This window comes from Chiloscyllium plagiosum, chromosome 15, assembly GCF_004010195.1.
Source record: "Chiloscyllium plagiosum isolate BGI_BamShark_2017 chromosome 15, ASM401019v2, whole genome shotgun sequence".
Lineage (NCBI taxonomy): Eukaryota > Metazoa > Chordata > Chondrichthyes > Orectolobiformes > Hemiscylliidae > Chiloscyllium > Chiloscyllium plagiosum.
In genome coordinates, this window is record NC_057724.1 from 33,930,963 (window position 1) to 33,955,760 (window position 24,798).

Below are 24,798 nucleotides of genomic sequence, written 5' to 3' on the forward strand. Positions count from 1 at the left end.
CAGAGTAGGAGGGCCCCAGAAAAAAAAAGTGTGCAAGCCTGAATGGCAGCAAAGCTAGCAAAAATAAGAGAGGGGGATGCAAAGCCATTGAACAGAATGTTGGCAGAAAGTTATAACAAAAAGAAAACAAACATTAATTGTTCGCGCAGAGTACAGATAGGTAACTATTATAGTGTTTTTTTTAATCCCCCAGAGCTGGAACAGTAGTTTAACTAATAACTGGAGTGATCCATTTATTACTTTATTAATTTAAGTTAACAATAAAAACTATAAAGTTTTTCAGGATACCAATAAACAAGCAAATTTAAAAAAGAGAGATGGAAGGGCAGACTATTTGCATATCCAGTAACAAATGTGAGTTTGTGGACAACAATATAGATTCAGATTTACAGACCTGCAGAAAATGTCCTTGCCTTTATGGTCACTCCAGCTCAGAATGAATGAGCTGCAGTGGGAGTTGGAGACACTCAAACATGAGGGAGGGAGAGGAACTTCTGAGTACTTCTGTCTTGAATGCAAATACATCCCAGAGAAAAGCAGAAAATAAAAGATTTTTTCTGTTATAAAGTAGGGTGGCAGGTACTTAGGAAAGAGAAAATGAAGTTTTCAAGCATTGGTCCTATACTACACATGCAACATGCTGATTATCTGTGAAGAGAATCAGAAAGCCTGTAGAGAGGGCAGCCACAATGCATATCAAGGCACCAAAGTTCAGATGACTGTCCAAAGAGGGAAGAAGCAAAATGGAAATGTATAGTGATAGGGGACTCCATAAATCAGGACAATAGGTAGCATCTTCTGCAGCCACAAACAAGCATCCTGAACATGTGTTGCCTACAAGTTGGCAAGGGATATTATATAAATGGCTGGAGAGGAATTTGCAAAAAGAAAGGGATAATCCCCAGTTTGTTCCGATTCATATCAATAATTAGGAAAAGGGAGGAAATCCATTTGGGGGAAAATATCACGTGTTAAGATTAAATTTAGGTTAGGATCGTTGTCATCTAGCAGTATTAAACTCTGGATTATTGTGTGAGCAACATGAAATTTTACTTAAAAACAAACAAAGTCAGATTAGGAACATTAACACATGGCTAAAGAACTAATGTAGAAAAAGAAATATTTATTTTAATGGAACATCTCAAAACAAAAATTATAATAAGATGTATTTTAAAAGGATATGCCTTGCTTGATTAACACAGTTACATTTTTGAACAGGACAGACAAGGGTCAAGCAATAAATTGCTAGGTCAAAATTTTGGAACAACCTCTCCAATAGCATTGTGAGAGGAACTACACCAAATGGGACAACAACAATTCAAGAAAGCAGCTCAATAGCACATTCTCAGGGGCAATAGGAGATGGGAAGTAAATGCTGGCCCAACCGGCGATGCCCACATTCAATGGAATAGAATGCTCGACATAAAAGCAAAGAGTAAGAGGAAGGCACTGTTATGGCAGTGGCAGAAAAGTGGTATTCCACAATGATTGCTGCTGAGACCATAGTGTCTGTGGCTTAACTTAATTTAGACTACTATATCAAACACAATCTCTGAATTTTCAGGTGATCCAAATTGATGGGCTGGTAACAGCCGAAGGACAGAATGAGCCCTAGTGTGCAGTACAAGAGTACTGATAGTATCCCTACCTCCAAGATCCATGTCTCACCTGCTCTACTTTGCAATAATTAACATTAACATGATTGGCTAAGTAATTTCAGCTAACCAGATATTAAATTTTACCAAAACAAATTAAAGAATGTATATATTGCTTGGAATTAAGAATCTAAATAGATTTGAGGTGTACAGAGATGACAGCAAATATACAAATCACCACAAGTAATGACAGAGATTTAAAAAATTTATATGAAACACCTCTAATCACAGAAACCATGGGGGGGAGGGGGGGGGGGGAAGGGGGGTAGTGTGCGGAGGAAGACTTAGGGGCTGAATTACATAATTCAGTGTCTAGGCAATTAAAGGCACACAGTCACCAATAATCAGGCTGATAGAAAGCGGGAATGCACAAAGCATAGGAATTAGACAACCATGAGGCCTACTGAAGGCTACTGAAATGAGTTGGGGTAATCTCATGGAAGGATGAGAATTTGAAATGTAATAAATTGCTGGGATTGAGAGCCAATGTAAGTTAGTGAGCACAGGGATGGTGGTGAAATAAGACTTATTGTGCATTAGAATACAGGCAAATATTGGGTGAGTTGAAGTTTATAAGGTAGAAAAGGTGGACGGCCAACAGACCATTCTAATTTTTAAGACTGGATGTCAGGATTTTAAACACCTCGTTCAAAATCTCGAGGGGAATAATTGCACGTTCTTCAATCAGTGTAAATGAAGCTCCCCATGCCTAAATCATTCTCATAATGTTTTCTACATCTCCTAAATCTTCATATCCTCTTAAAATAGAAGGTGGGCAAAATGGCTCGATTTTTCTGATGGCAAGATGATTGTTTTTGTATAACGGGACCCGGTAGAATTCCCATCCCAGTAGACTTGGGAGGAATTGCCCAGAAAATTGAAGATTCCATTGGCAATTCCCCTGTAGCTGAAACTTTCTATTTAAAATCAAAGAATTCCAAAGGTCTGCTGCAGTTAAGTAAAAATTATTAAATACCTAATTTAACTCCGGACTAACTATAAAACTGAATCCTACCAAGATACCACACAACTGCACCACCAAGACCTCCAATATTGCCCCAGTCACTGATGAGACACTGACCCTTTTCTCTAAGGACAGATAACCCCCCCAGCTATTAGACCTACACCTCCACCCTGATGAACTCAACTCCCTTTTACTACCACCAAATCTGACACCACTTCCTCAGCTTGTTGGACCCAGCTCCTTACTCCACCACCAGAACAATCCCCTTTCGTCACTGTAACTAACACATTCCCCAGCCTGGCATCCAACTCCTTGCAACCTACCCACTTGGTACTCTACCCTTCTGGCATCCTAACCTTACACTTACATTTGACTGCAGCTGTCTGTGGTTGACCTTTAAATTTCAGAATACAGCAGCTGACTGCTGTGAAAACAATAGGCATGGTTTGCTTTGCCCTGACAGTTCTACACTACAATGGACCTGTTAAAATGAAAATGCACTCCACGTTTCCGAAGAAGCCCTGATCAGAATCTGCTGTCAGAAATAGAGAGCTCTTTCATTGTGCATTAAAAAGGTGCAGAATGCCACGTTTGCTCAAGACTGCCACTCCTTGAAAAGTCCAGTCAACTATTCCAATTGAGGCAAAACCAGTTTCTTCATAAAAGATTTACCATAACTTTCTGCTTTTGCACCTTTATAAAGCTAAGGATGCTATGAGGAGAAAGTGAGGACTGCAGATGCTGGAGATCAGAGCTGAAAAATGTGTTGCTGGAAAAGCGCAGCAGGTCAGGCAGCATCCAAGGAGCAGGAGAATTGACGTTTTGGGCATAAACTCTGATTCTCCTGCTCCTTGGATGCTGCCTGACCTGCTGCGCTTTTCCAGCAACACATTTTTCAGCTAAGGATGCTATGAGTCATTTTAATCACTCCTCAATCAGCAAAGCACCTTCAATGATTTGTAGGCATATAATCAAAGGTCTCTCTGTTCCTGCATCACCTTTAAAAAATTGCACCATTTATATTGTCAGCTTTCCAAGATGTATCATTACACACTTATCTGCATTACATTTCATATGTCATGTGTCCACTCATTCCACCAACCTGACTATACCCACTTGAAATGTATCACTATCCTCCACACAACACTTCATGTTTTGCATCACATGAAAATTTTGAAGTTGTAATCGATCCATTCAAGTCTAGGTTATTAATATTTAACAAGAAAAGCAGTGATCCTGACATCAAGCCTACTGTACACTCTCCTTCAATCAGAAAAGCAGCCATTCACCACTCAGCAAACCTATGCTACTACTATCCCTTTCATTCTAAGAGCTTCAACTCTGCCAAGAACTGTACCTCCACAACACAACACAACTATTCCCCCTAACCTACTACCTAAATCACCCATACACTCATTCCACTATCATCAAAGGCTGGACCTTCAAACTCAGCATATAGCTGCTACTACCATGAAAATTGGACGTGATGGAACCACCCCGAACTCTAGTCTGTCAAGATTTCCCAGAAGGGTGTTCCCAGAAATGTACAGCAGTGTTGGGTCATAAGCAACTTCACACACTGCAGCAATACACTTATCATTCCCAATGCTCACAAGATTTAGCTCAATGAATTTATCCTTGAGCAGGTTGAAAGTTTTCAATTCTCTAGTGCTGTGGCACTACCAATATATATATATAATATATATATTAAATATATATATATTTATATATAAAAAGGAAAAAGGAAAATTTATGGTCAATGTTGCAACATTATTTTGAGGACTTAGTTATTCATAAAAACACAAACTTTCTAGGCTCAATTATTCCATCTCACATTACCCCTTCTCCAATTTCCACACTGTAAGTAATCTAATCTAAACTAAATTATTCGATAGTATTGAGGGCTAGAGGATAGATGGCTCACTAGGTGGCAAACATGTAGTTCAGAACAATGCCAACACAGAAGGTTTAATTTCTGTTCCAGCTAAATTAGCCTTGGGGCCTGCATCCTTACCCTGCCCCTGAGAATGGAAAGCAACAACATACGACCTCTGAGAATCACTGCCGAGAAAACTGTTCAGGATGAAGCTTTAGCAGACATTGAGCCAAGTGCCTGCTTTTGGGCAAATTCATGATGATTTCCCAAGGGGTCACGTTGTCTTACTTGGTCGCACAAAATTAGGACCAAGGCAGATTTAGGCAGTTTAAGAGGGCAAGATGACAAGTGAAGCAAGCCAGGAAAGGTAAAATAAGGCAAAAGCCAAGTGTGAAGAAAAGAATGGGAGAAGAAGATGGTAAGGACTGAGTAGGTTGAAAAGGCGAGGAATAGAGTGAAGCAGCGAAGAAGAAATGGAGAAGATTGAATGGTCATGGAATAAAGCATGTGGAGGACAGGTAAATAAATTTGAGGAGTGGAAGAGATGAATCAGGAAAAGGGTTGGGTGTGGGAAGAGGAAAAGCAACCGATGGGGTCCAGAAAAAAGGGCAAGATCAGAAGAATGTAAGAACTTACTGGAGGACAGGAGGCTTTTCTCTTCTGTTCTGAAGAAATCATATCAGACTCCACAGAGCTGCCAAACATGCTGAGTTTCTCCAGCATTTTAGAATATAGAACACAGAAAGGTACAGCACAGAACAGGCCCTTTGGCCCACAAAGTCGTAACGTAAAATATAATAAAACTTAACCTATGCATCCCTCAACTCACTGCTATCCATGTGTCGCTTAAATGTCCCTAATGACTCTGCTTCCACCACCACTGCTGACAACGCATTCCATGCATTCACAACTCTCTGCGTAAAGAACCTACCTCTGACGTCCTCTCTATACCTTTCTCCTAATATCTTAAAACTATGACTCCCCATACCAGTCAATCCTGCTCTGGGGAAAAGTCTCTGGCTATTGACTCTATCTATTCCTCTCATTATTTTGTATACCTCGATCAGGTCTCCTCTCTTCCTCCTTCTCTCCAGAGAGAAAAGTCCAAGCTTATTCAACCTTTCTTCATAAGGCAAGCCCTCCAGTCCAGGCAGCATCCTGGTAAACCTTCTTTGCACCCTCTCCAAAGCCTCTGTACCTTTCCTATAGAAAGGCAACCAGAACTGGACACAATATTCCAAGTGTGGTCTCACCAGGGACTTGTAGAGCTGTAGCAAAACCTTGCGGCTCTTAAACTCAAACCCCCTGTTAATGAAAGCCAAAACACCATCGGCTTTCTTAACAACCCTATCCACTTGGGTGGCAACTTTGAGGGATCTATGTACTTGCACACCCAGATTCCTCTGTTCCTCCACACTGCTAAGAATCCTGTCTTTAATCCTATATTCAGCACTTGAGTTCAACCTTCCAAAATGCATCACTTTGCATTTATCCAGGTTGAATTTATCTGCCATTTCTCAGCCCAGCTCTGCATCTTGTCTTTGTCGCACTGCAGCCTGCAATAGCCCTCAGTACTATCAACGGCACCTTCAACCTTTGTGTCATCTGCAAACTTACTAATTCACCCCTCAACCTCTTCATCCAAGTCATTTATAAAAACTACAAAGAGCAGAGGCCCAAGAACAGAGCCCTGCGGGACCCCAATCAACACCAAACTTCAGGCAGAATACTTTCCATCTACAACCACTCTCTGCCTTCTGTCAGCCAACCAATTCTGAATCCAGATAGCCAAATCTCCCTTTATCCCATGCTTCCTGACGTTATGAATGAGCCTACCATGGGGAACCTTATCAAATGCCTTGCTTAAGTCCATATACATCACATCCACTGCTCGGCCTTCATCAACCTGTCTTGTTACTTCCTCAAAGAACTCAATAAGATTTGTGAGGCATGACCTGCCCCTCACAAAGCCATACTGACTGCCTTTAATCAGGCTATGCTTTGCCAAATAGTCATGAATCCTATCCTTCAGAATTCTTTCCAAAACTTTGCTGACCACATACATAAAACTGGCTGGACTGTAATTGCCAGGGATTTCCCTATTCCCCTTGTTGAAAAGAGGAACAACATTCGCCTCCTTCCAATCCTCAGGTCTGACTCCCGTGGAGAGTGAGGAAGCAACGATCTTCGCCAGTGGCATAGCAACCTTTCGCGCTTCCCAGAGCAGCCTAGGATAAATCTGGTCTGGCCCTGGGGACTTATCAATCTTAATGTTTTCCAAGATTTCCAGCACATCAACTTCATCAATCTTGATCTGGTCAAGTCTGTTTCCTAGCTCCTCAAAGTTCTCATTCACAACAAGGTTCCTTTCCTTAGTGAAAACCAAGGCAAAAAACTCATTTAGGGCTTCTCCTATTTGCTCAGACTCCACGCATAATTTCCCTACGCTATCCCTGATCGGCCCTACCTTCTCCCTGATTATTCTCTTATTCCTCATGGATGAGTAAAATGCCTTTGGGTTCTCCTTAATCCTTCTTGCCAAGCCTTTTTCGTGCCCCTTCCTGGCTCTCCTCAGTCCATTTCTGAGCTCCTTTCTAGCAAGCCTGTAATCCTCTAAAGCTGTGCTAGATCCTTGCTTCCTCACCTTACGTGAGCTGCCTTTTTCCTTTTGACGAGAAGCTCCTCTTTTCTCATCATCCAAGGTTCCTTAATCTTACCCCTTCTTACCTGTCTCAGAGGAACAAATTCATACATCACTCGCAACAAGTGATCCTTAAACAGTCTCCACATGTCTGCTGTTCCCTTTCTGTGGAACAATTGCTCCCAGTCTGTACTTCCCAAATCCTGTCTGATAGCGTCATAATTTCTTTTTCCCCAATTAAATATCTTCCCTTGGTAACTGCTCCTTTCCCTCTCCAAGGCTATGGTAAATGTGAAGCAGTTGTGATCACTGTCACCAAAGTGTTCTCCCACCACGAGATCTGACACCTGTCCTGGCTCATTGCCAAGCACCAAATCCAAAATGGCCTCTCCCCTCGTCAGTCTGTCTACATACTGAGTAAGGAAACCCTCCCGAACACACCTGACAAAAACGGCTCCATCCAAACCATCTGCACTTAGGAGATTCCAGTCGATATTGGGAAAGTTGAAATCACCCATAACAACCACCCTTCTAGATTTTGCCCACCTATGAGTTCTTCAATCTCTCTACTGCTATTAGGTGGTCTGTAGAAAACCCCCAATGACTTGCTGTTCCTAACTTCCACCCATACTGACTCAGTAGACAAACCTTCCTCAACAATCTTCATTTTTGTAGCTGTGATGCACTCTCTGATTAGCAATGCTACATCCCCTCCTCTTTTTCCACCCTCCCTGTACTTTTTAAACGTTCTAAACCCTGGAACATCAAGCAACCAATCCTACCCCTTTGAAACCCACGTCTCCGTTATGGCCACAACATCGTAGACCTTTTTATTTCAGATTTCCAACATTCACAATATTTTGCTCTTATTTAAGAAAGTAAGTTCCTTTTGTGAAAGGTAGCAGATGATGAAACCTCCAGACGAGGATGTTTTGCAAAAGACTGAGGATGTCGAAACCTCAGTTGTGTAAAGATTCAAGTAAGAAGGATTTCCCAGCTTGCAGGTTTGGAACGGAGCAGAGGCAATTAAGTCAAATTAAAATGTGACAGGAAAGCAACTTCTCTGGACTTCTGGGTAACTGGAAAGGTTCCGCGTTGGAGTGCAAACGAAGTTTTGCTTTGCCATGTGTTTTGAAACTTCTCAAACTGTGTTTATATTTACATAACTTGGTTTGTTTTATTTTAGTTTTCTTTCTTTTGTATACCAAACTTCTGTCCAATGCACAAACCAAACTGCAGCCTTGTGTGCTTATGTTTCAGTGAAAGACTGTCATGTTAAAGAAAATCTATGAAGCCAGGCTTCATTCTGGGTACTGATTTGTCCAGTTGTAACATAAAAGTTAGAAATGACAATTAGATAAAACACAATTGATTTTATCCCTATTTTTCCTGGATATCATAAAGTCTATAAGACATAGGAGCAGAAATTAGGCTAATCAGTCCATTGAATCTGCCCCGCCATTCAATTATGGCTGATAAGTTTTTTGCCTCCATTCTCCAGCTTTCTCTCTGTAACTCTTGATACTCAAGAACCTATCTATCTCAGTCTTAAATATACTCAATGACTTGGCCTCCACGGTTTTCTGTGCAGCAATGAATTCCATAGATTCACCACTCTGGCTGAAGAGGCATCTCCTTGCCTTCATTCTAAAAGGTCTTCCCTTTACTCTAAGGCAATGCCCTCAGGTCCTACTCTCTCCTACCAATGGAAACATCTTCCCAGCATCTACTCTATCCGGGCCATTCAGTATTCTGTAGGTTTTAATTAGATCACCCCTCATCCTTCTAAACTCCATAGACGCAGAGTCCTCTAACATTCCTCTCACATTAAACTTTTCTTCCTGTGACCATTCTTGTGAACATCCTCTAAACACACTCCAGGGCTAGTTCATCCTTCCTGGGGCCCAAAACTGCACACAATATGCCAAACATTTCTGACCAAAGCCTTATACAGCTTCAGAAGTACATTCCTGCTTTTATCCATACACTTGCAAGTATTCAGAAATCTCATCCTTCACAATGGATTCTAGGATCTTACCCATGACTGAGGTTGGTGAATCGGTCTGTAATTTCATTGCTAATGCTCAATTACTCTTGCTAATTTCTCAATTTCTGCTCCACCTGGTATACTTTTACTCAAGTTGCTGCATCCACTCTTAAGCCTTGACAGATCTTTTACTGCTTTTGAATTTACATTTTTCAAAATCCTACCAGCCTCCCACTACTTTCATTAACTTACAGTCCTACCAAAGAGCTAAATTAGCTTTGGAAAGAAGAAACAAACAGTCACTTAAAGTTATAATTGCATATGGTTTTCAAATTTACCATGTGATGTATCATTTACACTGTTTCGTACTAGCACAGTATCTTTGATTGTTGATATCAATCAATGATTTAATACATAATTTTAAAAACTATATGATCTATTTGGTTAACAAGTGTAATAGGATCAACAAATATTGTGCTTGAGAATTTGGAAGCACACTCAAGAGAGAAATCAGGAGGGCTAAAATGGACGTGAGATAGCTTTGCAAATAGAGTTAAGGAGCATTTCAAGAATCTAAAAGTTCATTAAGGGCAAAAGAGTAACCAAGAAAAGAACTGGGCTGCTTAAAAGATCAACAAGGCCACCCATGTGTGGAACTGCAGGAGATGAGTGATCTGATCAGGTGTATCCCAGAATTTTGCAGGAAGTCAGGGAAGTGATTGCAGGGCCCCTTGCTGAGATAGCCAGAGGTGAGGTGCCAGAGGCTTGGAGGGTGGCTAATGCCGTGACATTATTTTAAAATGGTGGTACGAAAAAGGCAGGAAACTATAGGCATGAGCCTGATGTCAGTGGTGGTTAAACTGTTGGAAAGAATTTTGAAGGCCAGGATTTACATGCATTTGGAAAGATAAAGGACTGATCAGGGATAGTCAGCATGGTTACGTGCATGGGAACTTGTGTCTCACTAATTTGATTGAGTTGCTTGAAGAAGTGACAAAGAGGATTGATGAAGGCAGAACATTGGATATTGTCTATGTGGACTTCAGAAAGGTGTTTGACAAGGTTCCGCTTGGTAGACCGATTAGCGAGGGAATCCAGGGAGAGCTAGCAATGTGGATTCAAAATTGGCTTGAAGATAAGACATAGTGGGTAATGGTGCAGGGTTGCTTTTCAGACTATAGGTCTGTGCCACAAGGATCGATGCTGGGTTGACTGCTTTTTGTCATATATATAAATGATCTGGATGTGAATATAGGAGTACGTTTGCAAAATCGGTGTAATGTACAGTGAAGGTGGTTATTTCAGAGTACAACAGGACCATGATCAGATGGGCTGAGGAGTGGCAGATGGAGTTTAATTTAGATAAATGTGAGGTGTTGCATTTTGGTAAGAAAATCAGGGCAGGACTTAAACACTTAATGGTGGATTTTGTTTGGGAAGTATTGCTGAACAAGGATATCTTGGAGTGCAGGTTCTTGGCTCCTTGAAGGTAGAGTCGCAGGTATATAGAATAGTGAAGGCAGTATTTGGTACGCTTTTATTTATTGGTCAGTACATAGAGTATAGGAGTTAGGATGTCATGCTGCGGCTGTACAGGATATTGATTAGGCCACTATTAGAATACTGCATTCAATGCAGGTCTCCATGCTATAGAAAATATACTATTAAACTTGAAAGAGTGCAGAAAAGATTTACAAGAACATTGCCAGGGTTGGAGGGTTTGAGCTATCAGGAGAGGCTGAATTGACTGGGGCAATTTTCCCGAGAGCATCAGAGGCTGAGGGATGACACTATAGAGGTTTATAAAATCATGAGGGACATGGATAGGGTGAATAGCCAAGTTCTTTTCCCCAAGGTAGGGGAGTCCAAAAATAGAAGGCACAGTTTAAGGTGAGAGGGGAAAGATTTAAAAGGGACCTGAGGTACAACGTTTTCATGCACAGGATGGTACATGAATGGAATGAGCTGCCAGAGGAGTTGGTGGAGACAGATACAATTACAACATTGAAAAAGGCATCTTGATGGGTACACGAATAGAAAAGGGTTTAAGAGGGATATCGGTCAAATACTGACAAATAGGACTAGATTAATTTAGGATATATTGTCAGCATGGCTGAGCTAGACCAAAGGGTCTGTTTCGGTGCTATACAACTTTATGACTCTCATAGTTACTTCATTTATTTGAAAATATCATATCATACTTCGGAGGAAGGCTAGTTGCTGAATTAGCGTAAAGTCATGATCACATATGTGGGCCTAATGTTGTTATGTTAATTCTTCACCCTAGCATTACTGCAGCAATCAGAGACTATAATGCTGAAAAGCTGGGAAAACCTGAAAACTGATGAGGTGAAACCAAATATAAATCTTTTAATTTTCTTGCACTTTCCAAGCCTTGTTCGAAAGTACCGGGCTGGTACTAAGATTTGCCAAAAACAAAAGCAAGCCAAGAGGACAGTCTTGAACATAAAAGTTTAGAATGTTTTTATAGATTAATTATATGTAGAATCAAACTGAAAAACAAAAAAAAAGTTAGTAGTATCAGGTCCAGATTAAAACAAAGGCAGAGTTCCAAGATGCAATTCTGCTGAACAATCCTCCATCTTTCAAATTTGTAATCTATGCCAATCATAAAGAATACAAGATTTTCGCTGTGTTTGGATGAGCTGATCAATCTTGCTTACTTCAGTGTGGTTGCTAATACAAGTATCTTCCGTCCCTACTGGCTGTGGAACACTTTTCCTGGATTCTGCATCTGTGAGTGAAGATCTCCTATTAAAGAAAATGATTAACCATTACTAGTAGATCTCCTGTGACATTGTCATGGGTAGTCCAAGGTCAGGACCACAATTCCTGAAGCCTATTATATTTCCACATGAGGTCTCTAAAGACTCAAACTGTTGCTTCTGTTAATATGCTGCATGCAAATTACATCTACATTATTCATTCTTAAGTCAGCACCATTATGCCTCCAAACTCAATGTCATTTTCCAGAGGGAATGAAATGGCACATGTTTCACTGACAACAGTGGTGCAAGTATACACATTCATAGATAACGGAGATAAATCACAAATGAATTATTTCCACAAGTATCATTCACTCTCCCTCATTCTTTTAAAGATTGATGTGTTTTATCAGTTCCCATAAATCTTATTCTCAAACATTCAACAGAGGTCTTACCCTCCAAATCCAAATTATGCCTGCCCCATTGTACTAAAAACAGTCCAATGCATTATCAGTTATTATTGGTCAATGAGTTTGCTAACAAGCACTCGGACAAAAGAAACACCATTAATAAAGAGGATTGCTAGAAATTGCTTGATTGTTTGTAGAGAAATTTTTCATTACTCTTAGTGGTAATCTAAAAAGAATAATTATTGTCATAACCAAAGGGAACAGTATTTACCTATGTAAGAGTCAAAGAACTTACAGAATTTTAAAAACCGCTCTTCAAATCTCATTTTACCATCACTGCTTCAGTGGAATGTTTAGATTAGAATCCCTACAGTGTGGAAACAAGCCCTTCGGTTCAACAAGTCCACACTGACCTTCTGAAGAGAAATCCACCCAGACCCATTCTCCTACCCTATATTTATCCCTGACTAATGCACCTAGCCTACACTTCCTGAACACTGTGAGCAATTTAGCATGGTCAATTCACCTAAGCTATGCATCTTTGGATTATGGGAGGAAACCAGAGGAAACCTACGCAAACACAGGGAGAATGTGCAAACTCCACACAAACAGTCACCTGAGGCTGGAATTGAACCGGAGTCCCTGGTGCTGTGAGGCAGCAGTGCTAACCACTGAGCCATCGTGCGACTATTTAATATTATACTCAAAAATATAGTTTTCTATTCTTATCATCCTGAGAGACCCTGCGTTATATGTCCCTGTTTCTTTAACATCCTTTACTTAAGTTTACACAGTGCTCAGTTTGTGGCCAAAACAATACTAAATTTATTTGCTTATGTATTTTATGCCTCCATAGATAAATTGAAATCTTGATGATAAAATTTATGGCTTTAAGCACCTGCATTCAAACATTTTCAGGGAAGTATATGTTGAACTCAAAGTTCTGTTCACTCACATCCTTTAGTATCTTTCCATTGTGTGCATGCTCCAATTCCTTACTTTTCTCCCAAAGTCTAACATACACAATTTAATCTTTTCAGACCAGAACTCCCAAATTCAGGAACACCAATTGTCTGAAATGGTTTCCAGCAGACCCTGAAACTCATGAACTGTTCAATCACAGCACTGCAACTATCCTAAACATACTGTATTGATACTGCCTACAGTAAAAGAATGTTAGTGAACCCAAGTTCTCCTTAACTGTGGGGAAAAAAACCTTTCATTCAAGTGGTGCCAGGAAGGCATGCCATGTTTGTGTGCTGATACGGCACTTTCCCTGTGTCGGCCAGTGCAAGTTAGTCAATTACTTCAATTTAGTGCAAAAAAAAGAGTTCATTCAGCTGAGCCAGGATGAAGGGTGGCAGCTTCAACCTTTTCTGCATATCTGTTCTTGACAATTAAGCAACTGCTCAACTTCATTGCTTGGCAAGCTGGTGACTCTACAGGCTGTGGCAACTAAATCAAAAATCAGGGAAGGTGTTACTATCTATCTGTGTGTGTGGTGGAGGGTTGGGTGGGATGGGGGGTGGTGGGTGATGCTGCTTATTGCTGTGCTCAGTGTTAAAAGTAGGCTGACACTGGCAAATGACTTTGAAAAACACTGGTGAAGTGAGTACTGATTGGGTAAGAATTTCAAAATCAGGTGAATTTGTCTTCGAGTATAAATGATGAATACATTGGGTCTTAAAAGAACACTTACTGAAAAAGGAGGATATTGCTTAGTTTCTCTTGTTGCTCCATTTTATTCTGGACCTAATTGTCGTGAGATCCCCTTCTTGAAAGGCAAAAGCAACTTTTAGAGACTTTGGGAATCCACATTTTCAAACAGATTTGAAAAAGTGCATTTTCACGTCGTAATGTTGGCTTTGCGATGTTTCATCGCTCAGGTACCTATTTACTTCAATTCACACACGTTAGGTTAAATATGATAACGTTACTGTAAAATATAAAAATTCTGAAATCTAAATGCCTTGTTAGGAACTACATAGTAATTCAAATTTAATTTATATTTTTTATGTGCGTGCATCTGAAGAAAGGGGAACATGGTTTTAGTTTCATTTTTACAAGAGTGGTTTTTGTAGTTTGACGCTTAGGAGTTTGTCTACTCTAACACAGGTTAACAATTTATTTTTTTTAAATACAGATTTTATTCTGTGTTAAAGTATTGGCAAACTGTTGTGCATGTGTTCAGTGACCCACCTCCATGTTTAAAGAAGGAAATAAAGTCACAATCTACCAAACCAGATTTCACTCTAAAGTCTGGCTTGTCCAGTATTAACATAGATGAATTACAACATTATGTACAAAGACTTTCCAGGCTGGAGAGGTTATAGTAAGTGTAATGGCATCAAGTGGACATGAAATTGACCCCCAATATACATGCTTTCAATCTTCTCCAATGTAAAAATGCCTACTACTAGCTATTTGTTGCAATTCCATTCAGGTTGTGTCAACAAATATACAAAACTAAACAAAACCACATCCTCCAAAATGTGAACTCTATCATATAATGCTAGAAATACTTAAATAGTGAGGCTTCTGTACAGAAACTTGCATGGTTAAGATGGTTTCCATTGCTTACATTATAATATTGCTGAATAAATTGTCCATCTTTAAATGGAATGAGAATCAAGTTGGCATTTTAACTGTTCAGTAATCTGCTCCATCAAGTTACCACCAAGGCAATGAAGTTAAAAACTAAACTCAACATTTCACATGTAGACATTTTATTAGGAATTACATAAGAAACACATCAGAAGGGAATAGGAATGGGGAAAGCTCAACAAAGACAATTATGTGAGAGAAGGAACATAGTGACTTTACAATCCTACACACAAATTAAAGCAATGTAAAGTATATTGAAGAAAAACCTGAAGCACAGAACATTTGTCCCAACTCACTGTGATAATGTGCTGGAAATCAAACTTCTACTATTCCTGGATTCATCACAAGTCACTAACACTATCCAAAAAGTTTATATGACTCATGAAGCAGTTAAAATAAAATTTTCAGATTTCTGTACTGAAGAAAACTGTCATTTATTACACAGATTGTTGTCAACTAATAGAATAAAAGAAAGCAACTACTAACTTATAATTCTCTAACTTAAATTCTACCACTTTTAAGAAACTCGCGTATATACACACAAACTGACAGACATATGAACAGATTCAGATATTATGGGTGGCAAAGAAACAAACCAAAAGTCTGTGAAGCACAGTTCTGGCACTAGTTCAGATTACACACTTTTTCTTCAGTTCCATTCCACCTCTTTTTGACTCCTTGAGGAAGACAGAGGTTATAAACACATCAATTCTTAAACATTCACTCAAGTTGAGGGTCTGCTTGTCATTGTCTCTAAAGGTGATTTTTTTTTCCCTTCAAGGGAATTTGCAGAGAAAGTACCTAGCTGTTTGGAATGTCATTTTAGCTCTCTCTATGCTGTGAATGGAGAAATATTTTCTTCTTTAGAGCCTGCATGTTTCTGCTGCATTGTCCAAACACAAAGCTGTAGCCATTTGCCCAGGAACAAAATCAAGAAGTTATTGTGTTACTCCTGAATACTCACCACTGGTCCTGAATTATTATTCCTGAATAATCACCACTGGTCCTGGTTGAAAAACCAAATCAAAAATCTGTCACTGGGCTACTCTGTCTCTGCTCACATACCCACAGAGTCAAGGTGTCTAACATCTTTGTCTACTGCTTGAATAAGATCACCCAATGAGTTCCAGTAACTTTTTTTCCAGAAATTGCAACGCCTTCCTCCACAGTCCCTTGCTTTAAAGCAGAATCTTGCCCCATTTTTAAGTCCACAGTACAAGAAATAAAAATATAATGCTTACAGTGTAAATGGTCAAAGCACTTTGGGTGAGGTGATAAGCTAAGGCAGGTTAAAGAAAAAAGTGTCAAAGTATATGCCCAGCAGCCAAGCAGTTGACTTGACACACAGGAACAGAGTGAAATGCCACCACAGTCTGCATGTGTTTTTTTTCACCTTTCAGTTTATTCAACCCTTTTAAGATGTTGCTCTCATGTGTCAACAATTGAAAATAAACCTCTTCTCTGCATATATTGACTAAACAGTGAATTTTGTATTTGTTTTTAGTTCATGTTTAAAATTACTACATTTCTTATACAGGTAATTCTTTGAGAACATGGTTGCAATCTTGTGCAACCCCACATTACAGAAAAATTGTGCTTTAGAAACAGCGCTTAAAAAGTGTTGGCAAAGTAATCGCGTTACAGCCAACACAAAAGTTTGCACTTTAGAAGCAGTGTCCCCAATCCGTCAATCACATCATATAAATTTGCGTTAAAGAAATGCACATTATAGCAGAACAACCTGTATTACATTTCTTACTCAGCTCTTATTTGTGACAACAAATTGCAGATTTACTTGATGACCCCACAACACAATAATATTCAACCATTATGGTGCCACAAAGCCTCTCATAAGATTAACAATTATTTTACTGTAATAGTTTGTGTTGAAGTTTGGAACGGTTAGTCACCTCATCTACTTTCTGAAAGATGTCACAAGCTAAAGCAAAAGAAAGATGAAGAATTTTCAATTCTACCTAAGCCAATTTTCAAAACTTGTCTGAAGAAGGAATACACTTCTAGTTTTGACTCATCATTGTAAATAATAAAATAGGGAAAGCCACTAACATACTATCTGAACAGGCTTTTGATGTTTCAAATCAGAACAACCTGAGCATACTAGATCGATTTCTTTGAATGTTTTCTCCCCTTAACAGGTAGATAATTTAAATATTGTTTTATCACTCCAGTCAAATGGATCTGCATTTAATTGTCAAATGGCAACTGCTTTTAAAGTAAAGCTTTGCATACATTTCAATAACCCAAGGCATTAGTCAAACAAATTGATCTGATCAAATTCATAACAGAACTAGCCTCATTAAAACAAACTTGGTCACTTCTATGAAAATTGACACCAACATTTGTTGCCTATCCTTTAAAGACACATTAAAAATATAACCAACTGGGTTTCATATTAATATACTGGCCTTCTGTAAAATATATTTTACATGTGAAACATGACAGAACTCTGCTTGCTTGTTTCACAACAATGTAGTTGACATTAACTGCCCCATGAATAGCCTGAGAAGCCATTCAGTTGCACGAAAACAACTACAAAATGAAAGAAAGGAATAAAATTTGATGGAGCACAGGCATAACCTGAACAGAAAAATCAATAAAGGCAAACCAAGCCATATTTGTCCTGTCAAGATTTTCTTACTAACATCTGGGTGCTTGTCATAGAGATGTACAGCACGGAAACAGACCATTTGGTCCAACTTGTCCATGCCGACCAGATATCCCAACCCAATCCAGTTCGACCTGCCAGCACCCGGCCCATATTCCTCCAAACCGTTCCTATTCATATATCCATCCAGATGCCTTTAAATGCTGCAATTGTACAGTCTCCGACCTACCACTTCATCTGGCAACCCATACCACACATGCACCACCCTCTGTGTGAAAAAGTTGCCCTTTAGGTCTCTTATATCTTTCCCCTCTCACGCTAAACCTATGCCCTTAAGTTCTGGACTCCCCCACCCTAGGGAAAAGACCTTGTCTATTTATCCTATCCATGCCCCTCATGATTTTATAAACCTCTAAGGTCATCCCTCAGCTTCCGACGTCCCAGGGAAAACAGCCCTAGCTTATTCAATCTCTCCCTACAGCTCAAATCCTCCAACCCTGGCAACATCCTTGTTAAATGTTTTCTGAACCCTTTCAAAGATTGCACGCAATATTCCAACAGTGGCCTAACCAATGTCCTGTACAGCTGCAACATGACCTCCCAACTCCTGTACTCAATACTCTGACCAATAAAGGAAAGCATACCAAACGCCTTCTTCACTATCCTACAACTCTGCTTTCAAGGAGCTATGAACCTGCACTCCAAGGTCTCTTTGTTCAGCAACACTCCCTAGGACCTTACCATTAAGTGTATAAGTCCTGCTAAGATCTGCTTTCCTAAAGTACTGATAGTGTGAGAGCTATCCCACAGATTAGTCAGGCAACAATATGACATGCAATTTTTACAGAATAATACTTCCAGACAATGGCTTAGACACCAGTATCACCAACACCATTCTCAAGTGCGTCCTACCCCACTGGCAACACCGACACACCAGATGTGGCAGTACCATGAAATGTCATCTGAAAGGAATTACCCTGAAATTCCTCAACTTTATTGTGGATCTCTCATGGCATCAAGTCAAACATGGGCAAAGAAACATCTCACTGACTATCTTCCACCACCTCCTCTTGGATGGTGAATTAGTACTTCTCCTGTAGAACACTATTTGGAGGAAGTAGGGAGGATTGCAATGGCAGAGAATGTATCATAGTTGGGGGACTTGACTCAGGATAGCCAGTTGGTCAATAGTGGCAGAGTCCTAAAGGCTGAAAAGTGTGTTGCTGGAAAAGCACAGCAGGTCAGGCAGCATCCAAGGAGCAGGAGAATCGACGTTTCGGGCATAAGCCCTTCTTCAGGAATCTTCAGGAACATGCCCGAAACATCGATTCTCCTCCTCCTTGGATGCTGCCTGACCTGCTACGCTTTTCCAGCAACACATTTTCAGCTCTGATCTCCAGCATCTGCAGTCCTTACTTTCTCCTAAAGTCCTAAAGGACATAACTGCTAGAGTGGCTTAGTGGCAGAAAGTGAGGGAATCAACTAAAAAGGGAAAAAACAAATTACTTGATTTCGTTCTCACCAATCTACCTATTCCCCACTCTATCACCACCATCAAGCTAACAGATCAATCCTTGTAAAGGCACCTTTTTAAAACATTTTTGAGCTTTTTAAAAACAGTGGACAAAAATGAAAAAAGAACAATTTTAAAACCAGTCGTTAACAAGAATGGTTGCACATTTTGTGAGCAATGAATTTGATACCTCTTGTAAATCTGTTTGTGTAACTGTGGGTTACAGCATCATTTAGAACAAGTGAAGCACAGGGACTGTTTATAAGAGAAGCTGACTGGTTTGTGTACAGGGGATCAATTATCAGTGACAAAGGTCCCTGCTTGCTAACAACTGATTACCAGGTATTTGAACAGTGTGGGCTATTAAGAGAAAGGAGCAGATCTGCAGCAGTCCTCTTATTTCTTTGCAGTAAGCCCCTTTAAAACTCAACAAAACCAGCTAGTATTTTCTTCAGCCAGCCAATTTGCAATATCTGACTTTGAACTGAATGAATTAGAGAGCTTTCATAAGTGAAGCAGACACCCTGTGCCTCTTGCAACCCAGTGGAAGATTTCAGAAAAATGTTGAGAAATTCTTGTATCAGCAAGCTTGAAGCCAACAGGTTGAGAATAAAGACTTCATTGTTTTTTCAGTTTTTCTCGGTCTTTTTTTTAAACCCGGTTTCACTCTGCCTGTCTGCGTTCATGTATAAGGGGGAGTTTATAAGGGGTTTAAGAGTTTTAATTTGTGGAGTTCAAACTATATTTAAATAATTGTTTTTCAGTAGCTAGAATCTAGGATTAGTGATTCTTAAGTGCAGATCTAGTCCATGCTTTCTATCAATCTGGGTTAATTGTCAGGTGGTTTGATGATTTTGTACGTCTTTTAAAAACTCTTATGACAACTCCAGGAATATGGGGTTTGATTTCAATGCACTACTCCAGTGAGTTGCAACATCTGGTTCAATGAGATGTGCAGAAGGGCATAGCAGGAGCAGCACCAAAAAATGAAGTGTGAACTTGGTGAAGCTACAAAACAGGACTACTTGCACCTCAAGCAGTGTAAGCAGGATGCAATAGACCAATGCATAAACCAAGTGATCCTACAACCAACAGATCAAAGCACTGTAGTCTTGACCACATTCAGTTGTGAAAAAGTCATGGCAATTGAAAAACAAGAAGAATACTCCCCAGCACTGTGGGAGACCAGTACATCAAAAGAGAAAGCTGAAGCATTTGCACCTAAGCAAAAAAAAAAAAGTTTAGTGAATGATCCATCTTGGTCTTCACTAGAGGTTCCCGGCATCAGAGATGCCAGTAATCAGCTAATTAAATTCACTCAACCCGATATCAAGGAACAGTTGAATGCACTGGGTACTTAAGGGTTATGGGCTTTCACGACTTTCTGGCAGTAGGACCAAAGACTTGTGATCCAGAAATAGCCTCACCAGTAATAGAGCTGCTTCAGTACATTATCATCTACCCAACAATGAAAATTGCCTCAGTATGCCTGTTCACAAAAAGCAGGAAAACCAAAGCCTGTCAATTACTAGGCTTTTGGTCTACTCTTTTGGTAAAAGGATGAAAGAGTCATTGCTATCAAGTAAACAACAGCATTTGTTTCAATGATCTTTAGCTAGAGCTCAAGGGTACCTCTTTACTGTCATCAGCTCAGTTTTGAGCTAGATTAGCCCCAGTTTTATGGGGGTCTCAAAGAATCGGTGGAAACCAGGAGTGGTAGCAGAATGCAGGCATCACAACAGCTCTCTGGGTGAGCATATACTGAGTATAAGTTTACTTTGGTCACACACCAATTGCATCTTAATGCAGTGGTACCTTTATCTGTTGATAATGAATGATACAGGCTGATCAAAGGTGGGTTTGATTCCCACATGTATGCAATGTAAGTCTCTGCACTGAGAGAACTCTTGAAATGGTCCACAGCTCAATGTTAGCTCAGTATAGGTCTCAGGATGTATTCTATATCAGACAAACTTTCCAGCCTTTTTAAACAGGGCAATTGTCACATCTGGTGATGAATGATTGCCTGGAGGATGCCAGGCAATTATCTGCTGAGTTCTGGAAGAAGTTTAACATGGCTTTCACTTTGAAGGCTGTAGCACTGGGGCTCCTCAAAGTCCCAGGGCTTCAGACAATCCTTCAGCAGAGCACACTGCACAGTGACAGTCTCTCAAAATGCCAATATTTATTACAGATGTTGTTTTTAGACATATGGAGAGTGTGGAGGTAAAACCTGTGTATGCTCCATACTTAAATGGAAGGTGGTAAGGATTTTTGTTTCTCTGGCCCATCCTCAGCATTCACAGCAGCTACAGGCTGAGCAGAATGTGATGGTCTTCTGCCATTCACATATCTGAACCCAGTTCCACCCTCCCTCTGTACCTCAGGGCATCCTCACCCCCACCAAGGCTACTTGAGACTTGGGGGTTCAGGTACACAGACCTTTAAAGTATCATGAACAGGTGCAGAAAATAATCAAGGTAATGGAATGCTAGTCTTTATATCAAGAAGACTGGATTACAAGGATACCAAAATTATGCTGCTGTTCTCCAAAACTCTGATTGAACCCCACTTGGAGTACTGCGAGCAGATCTGGGCTCCATACCTTAGGAAGTCTATAAAGACCAACCTTGATTATCCGAACAAGATCTCGATTGTCCAAACGGGAGTATTTTGTTCAGATAACAGATAATGTTTTTACATGACCCTGAGATCTTGGTCAGATAATCCGAGATTTGGATAATTGAAATTCGGATAACCGAGGTTGTTCTGTACTGGCCTTGGAGTAAGTACAATGTAGGCTTACAGGAACGATACGTGGATTTCAGGAGTTACGAGTAGCAATTATACAAATTTGACTTATTTTGTCTGTAATTCAGAAGGTTAAGGGATAATCAGATTGAAGCCATCAAGCTAATAGGAAAAGACAGGGTAGAGAAACTATTTCTGCGGACTGGGCATTCTAGAATTCAGGGGCACAGTCTGAGAATTAGAGACAGACCATTGGGGGAGTTGTTAGGAAGTACTACACACAAACTGTGGCAGATGTTTGGAATTTTCTCCACAACACGCAGTAGATGCCAGATCAGTTATTAATTTTAATGTTTTGCTCAGCAAAGTATTAAGGGATATGGGCCAAAGACAGATATATGGAGTGATGGCACAAATTAGTTATAATCTCACTGAACGATTGAACAGGCTTGAGGGCTGGACTGCCTACTCCTGTTCCTATGTTGTCCTTTAGGAAAGATGTAAATATATTGGAAGCAATTCAGAAACGTTGTACCAGACCAATACTTGGAATGGGTGGTTGACTTATGAGGGGAGGCTTGTATCCATTGGGAGATTAGATTAGTAAGAGGTTAAAGCATTTACAATCCTGAGGGTAGACAGGGTAGATGTGGAAAGGATGATTTCTTTTATGGGATATCTACAACTGAAGGTTACAGTTTAAAAATCAGCATTCCCATAAAATGGGTATTAAGTGTTCTTTTTCTCTCAAGAGGATGACGGTCTTTGGAATTCTCATCATGAAAAAGGTGGTGGTGGCAGAGTCCTTGAATATTTCTAAAGAAGAGGTAATAGATTCTTGTTAAGCAAGGAGTGAAAGGATATCAGAATATGTAGGAATGTGGATTCAAGGTTACAATCAGATCAACCATGATCCTAATAAATGGCAATTCAAACTTCAGGGACTAAATAGCCTAGACCTGCTCCTACTTCTTATGGTTATATGTGAAGGCACTTGAGGGAGTACAGATGTAATGTATAAGAATCATTCAAGGATAAAGAATTTCAGTTGTACAATTATCAAGGCAGATCGGAGAAGTTAGGACAGTTGCTTTCCTTGGAGGAGAGATCTGACAGAAGTATGAATAACATGAGAGACCAAGACACAGTAGTTAGGGCAAAAACATTCTACTCATGTAAAGATCATGAATGAGACACTGCAGATTTAAACTAATTGGCAAAAGAAGCAAATGCAAAAGGAGGAAAAACCTTTTCACACAGCAGTGGTTAGTGTCTAAATTATGTCATCTGACAGTATGGTGGAGGCAGATTCAATGGTGGCATTCAAAAGTAAAGTCATGCAGAAAGGCACAATGTGCGGGGTTACATGGAGAAGGTAGGAGAATGGCACCAAGTGAAATGTTCAGACATCTGGCACTGCAACAATGAGATTCTCGAAAGGGCAGACAACACCTGTGTTGGTCCAAGTGCTCTGCAGATGTCAAGACCTTGGCAAGAATATGCTCACACCACTGCTTCCCTGGATTTTGAGAAACACCTGGTGCTTGCAGTTCAGCTGCTGCTCCAGTCAAGTTTCTGTGGTCACTTAAAATCTATCGGTCCTCTCCAATATTTCCCTCAACTGTCCTAAGATCACTCTTCCCTCCCAAAATTATCCTCAACTCAGTGATTCTCTTCCTCCCTCATGTGGAATCACAGGCTCCTCACATAGCACTTCAAACAAAATGGCAGAGTTGGAGAGGTTGCTCCGAGTGACTCATCTTTTTTCATACACTGACTTGCCTGCACACCATTGGCTTTGAACAAGTCAGCATTAAAATTCCAGCCCTGCATAGTGGCAGTTCTCTGCCTATGATATTTGACTGCATGGTGTTAGTGCATCGTGTGGATGTATCTTAGAAGTCTTATTCTGGCATGGTAGTCACTGCTTCACTTTCTGATGAGAAGGTTCACGATTTGTTGGCTTCTGCTTTCTGTTAGCCCTCCTCTTGGCCAGTTGAGGTTTCATTTTTGTTTGTTTCTTCCAATGCCCTTCCAAACAGTTAGCTTCCATTATCAGCAACCATTTCCCAGTTTTCAATGTCATAGCGGCCATCTTCTTGCAGGGTTCCTTGTAGCAGAGGTATAAATGCCCATGAGGTTGTGACCTTGTGGCCAGAACAAAAGCTTTCCAGGCCTTTGGGTATGTAGTCATCATCCATTTGATCAACAAGGCTGAATCAGTGCAGGACCTCAGAAATAAGACTAATTTCCATATTTTTAAATAATAAAGCACTATGATCCAACAAAAAAAAAATCTGCTATCCAATAGAAAGTTCACCACACGATTTAATAAATGACATCTACAATGTCTGTAAAAGAAGTACACAATTTAAACCTTATACTTTCTTCAGTACAAAAAGAATTATACTGGTAAGAGTTCCACTTTAATGCAACTAGTAGAACATCACAAATTATGAAATTAAAACCAAATATAAGATGACTTTCTATGATTACAAAATGATTATAGAAAGAAAGTCTGAACTTATGGTCAACCACTCTGGTTAGGAAGACATGAGATGCTGCTCATTTTGCTTGGTTGTCCATTACGGCACACTTTCCAGAACCCAATAATAGCAGAAAAACAGAAGATGATTTCAGAACTTTTATAACAATTTATACTAATGGTATAGAATAAAAATTGGAGACAGAAAACTAATTTTGAACCATTGCAATTATGGAAAACAGAAAGCAACAGAAATGTTTGGAACATTTCCGAAAACTCCTACATTAACCTTTTGAAGCAAGTGCAACATAATGTTACTAAAATAATACAGTTTCACTACATCAATCTTGTTGGATAGAAAAATAAGCAGCTTCTGCATTAAGAAATCAGACAAATTAGTCAATAGGTTTCAAATAATCATGAAAACAACAGGAGAATTTTGAAAAGCATGGAACTTAAAGGTGGCTATCCTTTCCCTCAGAGCAGCCAGTTGGGGAACTCTGAGTGTAAGACATCTGAAAGGATGAAATGCTACAATGGAAAATGAACAAGCTGGGAGT

The 24,798-nt window shown here is 39.8% G+C and overlaps 1 protein-coding gene across 3 annotated transcripts in view; it reads right to left on the reverse strand.

The window, feature by feature from the left end:
• LOC122557217 (BCL-6 corepressor-like protein 1) overlaps positions 1-24,798 on the reverse strand; it is a 167,762-nt gene that overhangs the window by 87,845 nt on the left and 55,119 nt on the right. For 2 of the 3 annotated variants that reach the window (XM_043704668.1, XM_043704669.1), the window contains exon 3: positions 11,808-11,895. The exons of the other annotated variant lie outside the window; for it this stretch is intronic. In XM_043704668.1, the coding sequence (XP_043560603.1) occupies positions 11,808-11,895 (88 nt within the window). The remainder of the gene's footprint in view (positions 1-11,807; positions 11,896-24,798) is intronic. 3 annotated transcript variants of the gene reach the window in all.